This window comes from Medicago sativa, chromosome 7, assembly GCF_051527215.1.
Source record: "Medicago sativa cultivar Bolivia chromosome 7, Bolivia_mono, whole genome shotgun sequence".
Taxonomy (NCBI): Eukaryota; Viridiplantae; Streptophyta; class Magnoliopsida; order Fabales; family Fabaceae; genus Medicago; species Medicago sativa.
In genome coordinates this window covers 96,028,406-96,032,678 of record NC_140755.1, presented here as the reverse complement: position 1 = coordinate 96,032,678, position 4,273 = coordinate 96,028,406, and the positions used below count along the sequence as shown (strand labels likewise).

At 30.6% G+C, this 4,273-nt stretch overlaps 1 protein-coding gene across 1 annotated transcript; it reads left to right on the top strand.

The window, feature by feature from the left end:
- Positions 1 to 1,343: 1,343 nt before the first annotated feature.
- LOC146910714 (uncharacterized) lies at positions 1,344 to 2,215 on the top strand. Its single transcript, XM_085724767.1, has one exon. The coding sequence runs from the start codon at positions 1,706 to 1,708 to the stop codon at positions 2,021 to 2,023; it is 318 nt and encodes a 105-aa protein (XP_085580893.1). The 5' UTR covers positions 1,344 to 1,705; the 3' UTR covers positions 2,024 to 2,215.
- Positions 2,216 to 4,273: the final 2,058 nt, after the last annotated feature.

Genomic DNA, 4,273 nt, shown 5'->3' with positions numbered 1-4,273 from the left:
AAATCTTGAACAAAAAAAAAAAGCCCTACATCAATTTTCAAAACGTCACTCCTCATATCATTTGAAACTGTAAACTTAGAGTATACAGTGTTGGGTGGCTTTAAGCATATGGGTGGTGGGAAAGACCTACAAGCTACAACTTATTAACATACTTTGATTGCTAATGCTATGCAAAACTTGTTTGTTTTAAAAGAAATTTTTTATCATAATATTATTGACTTTGCAAATTGCAATGAAATAATGTAAGTAGAAGATAATTTAGTTTATTGAAAGCACACCGATTTCTCGGTTCGCCGGAGGCCGGAGCACTCAAATGCTTAAGACCGGCACTAAGTACCATGTCATATTTTGGAGTACCCTAACTCCTTGTTTTGAGGATCATTGCTCTTTCTAAAGTCAATTGATGTAAGGTTGTGAGTGGAAGTTGTTGATGTCAAACCCACCCTTATCACCCATGTTGCCTTTAATGACCAGATTAGGAGACAATATAGATGCTCTTAAAATTCCAACTTCTTATAGATCAAGGAGTAGATGCTCTTAAAATTCTAACTTGTTCTAGATCAAGGAACTAGGCAACTAATCCTTTTAGCTCCACCCTATTTATAATTCATGAACGAGTCTTGCAAATGTAGAGGTTGGAAATTTTAGTTGTTAAAATTGACAAAACTACACTTGGAAATTTCAATTACTAAAATTGACAAAGTTAGAACCAAGTAATTCGTCTAATGGTTAATGAAATCCAGAAAAATTGTTCACATGAATCGCAATTCGATTTTTAAATGTAACAATCATTAATCAAACTTTACTTTTATTTCGATCGAACTTCGGATTACTAGGGTTATTTTCCCCTATGAAAAGAAGGTTAACACTTTTAACTAAAAAAAAGGAGGATTAACCCCCTTTTTTTTTTTACAAAGATACAAAATACTAGTTGATGAATTTAAAATTATCAACGGTCTTACCCTTTTTAGCAGTTAAGTTTACGAATTTGTCCCAAAAAAGATATATTTAATCAGATTTTCAATTTAAAAAATCATTTTAAATTTTGATTCATTTCATATTGTCTCCTATAGGTTAACAAGTAACAAAATAAAAAGATTGTCTCCTATAGGTTGAAATGTGAAAATTAAGAAATAAGCTATAAAGTTTCAAATGATTTCTCCCTTTATAATATAAAGACAATTTTTTTAACCTTTTCCACCAATAACTTGTTAAATAATTCACCTTCTGTAAACATAAAAATAAATAATTCACCTTCATTACTAGTATTACTTACAACTCCAATTAAGACAAGTACTAGTAGTAACAAAGGAACCCTTGAAAGTCAAAACAAAGATAAAGCCAAGTAGAAAAACATAAAAAGTCAAACCAAAAATCAACTCCATTAAATAAAGCAGCCAAACCAACTCTTTCTCTAATTTTAGTTCAATGTTTGAAAGTCGCCTACTTCAATGAAGGAGCTATCTCAACTCCTATACAAAACCATTTTCTATACCAACTCCAACCACCAGCGAAAGCAGCCTCTTTTCTTATATTCAATCAATTTATATATGCATATATATACCACCCCCCTAAGCTAAGACCAAAAATATGTCCTTGTCATCGTGACTATATTTGAAAGCTAAACCTTCAAGAAGCTGACAACATCAAACAAGAGAAGTGTTACATAAACTGTTGAACAAACTTAGTCATATATATACAATATATGGCTTGTGCATTTTCTTCAATAACAATGGCTATGAGAATTTCAAGATACTGTGTGTTATTTGCAGCAGTAATAATTCTATTATTGAATTGTTGCGAATCAAGAAGAAGTGAATTGACGGTTGAGATGAAGCAGAGGATTGCCAATAACAACAAAGCGTGTGATGAGATATATGTGGTTCGTGAAGGAGAGACTCTTCATACAATAAGTGAAAAATGTGGTGATCCATTTATTGTTGAAGAGAATCCACATATTCATGACCCAGATGATGTTTTTCCTGGTCTTGTTATCAAGATTAATCCTTTCACCAATCGATAGAAGTCTTGTCTTTTGGGGGCTTGTTGAAGGTTACAGAACAAGATGTATGAAGATACTCTTTTCATAGAAAAAATATCATGAGGACCCTAGATAAAATACGTTCTGTTTTTATGAAGATACTCTTAATTATACTTGTGTTCCTTCAAATCATGTAACCCTATATAAAACATGTTCTGTTTTTTATGATTCGTACATATTCATTTTTTTATCATGAGGACCCACACCTTAGTTCCGTGAATTAAATGAGAAATGATATTTGAACATCATTTAATGACAACTTTTGCAACAATTTTCTCTCTCATACTAACATTATTTTTTACTACCTCCGTCCCTAATTATAAGGCCCTTTTGAAAAAATAACGCATATTAAGAAAATTGATAAGTGTAATAAATTTGTTAGTAATTAGTATTGTTTTTACAATTTTATCCTTTAAAAGAGAGAGTTAGTTTATGTTTTCAACGTAATATTTAATGTTGATTGAAGAAAAAGATATAAATAAATAGGGGTATGTTGGTAAAGAATTAATTAATGTACTTGGAAATACCAAAAGGGTCTTATAAAAAGAGACAAAAAAATTTCTCAAAAGGGTCCTATAATTAGGGACGGAGGTAGTACTTTACCTCTTTATTGTTATGGTTTCCGTGCCAATACCACTTTTTCATAACACTCCTCAAATTAAATAGATAAATAACTGAGTAAGAGGAAATATTCGCGGATGTACACGGTACACCCTTGGTTCAAAATAAGTGTTGCTTTTGATTTTCGGAGCAATTTTAATTATTTTCTTCAATTTTGCTTTTGTTCTCTTCCGTTTGCTTTGTGAAGAAATGTTAACTCATGTACACGTGATATTTTGGCATTGGTTAAAGAATTAATTTATTTTGTGCCGTGAGTTTAACTTAGTTGGTAAGGATATATAATGCATAACATACATAAGGTTTGGGGTTCAAACCCCGGACACCACCAGAAAAAAAAAGAATTAATTTATTTTCTTCATCTCTTTCATCCATTTTGAAATAATAGGAAGAACATCAATAAGAAGAACAAATTTCAGCAACAACAACCGATGAACAACAACAACAAAACCAAGCAGCAGCCCAGAAACAACAACGTAAACCCAACAATGCTAATTTCAATTCCTTTAAATTTCATTCTATTTTGTATGTTCATCAATTCCTTCAATTTATCTACTCAACAATTTATTTACCATAGATCTCAAAGATCCAACAATTTATTTTTTGACAAATAGATCAAAAGATTGAGAATAAAAAAAAATTAATAAAAGCTTATTGTAGACCGCATATAATGTTAGTTCACCTAAAATATTTGGGGTTATCCCCTTAGACGAAAAGAAACAAATTGTATAACTGAGACATATTTAAAAAATTAAAACAGACTAAAAATTAGTTATGAGACCAAAGCGAAACCTCAAAAATAATTACAGAACTAAATAAAAATTAAGCCTACAAAAAAATTCTCTAAATTATTTTAATCTATTTTTTTAACTGAAACAAAAACACCCTTAATGATATTGATTCTTGACATATTATTACACCTTAGCAAGAAACCCGCGTTGATTGGATATTAGGCCATTAGCGGTCAGGTACTTCCGTTCTTTCCACTATTTTTTCTTTACGCACACACTATTATTTGTTAACTTAAATGAGTATGCTCCGTCCCTAATTATAAGAACCTTTTGAGGAAAAAAATATATTTCTTTTTATACGACCCCTTGGCATGCAACAAACCCGCGTTGATTGGATATTAGGCCATTAGCGGTCAAGTACTTCCGTTCTTTCCACTATTTTTTCTTTACGCACCCACTATTATTTGTTAACTTAAATGAGTATGCTCCGTTCCAAATTATAAGAACCTTTTGAGAAAAAAATTGTCTCTTTTTATACGACCCCTTGGTATTTTCAAGTTAAAAAAATAACATGTCTATTCTCTAAAAAAATTGTCTCTTTTTATACGACCCCTTGGTATTTTGTATCTTTTTATAAGAGCCTACATTAATTATTTCTTTACCAACATACCATTATTTATTTTGTACTCCCTCCGGTCCTTATTATAAGAAAAAGTTGACTTTTTAGATTCATAGAATAATTAATGTATCTTATTGTAAATATAGACTAGATACATCACTTGCACAATGAACCAAAAAAATTAATTGATTCTTATAATAAGGACCGGAGGGAGTATCTTTTTCTTCAATCAACAATAACCAAATACATTAACTTTTGTTAACA

Bases quoted from the DNA above. Each gene is read 5' to 3' on its own strand.
- LOC146910714 (XM_085724767.1), top strand. From the start codon at position 1,706: ATGGCTTGTGCATTTTCTTCAATAACAATGGCTATGAGAATTTCAAGA.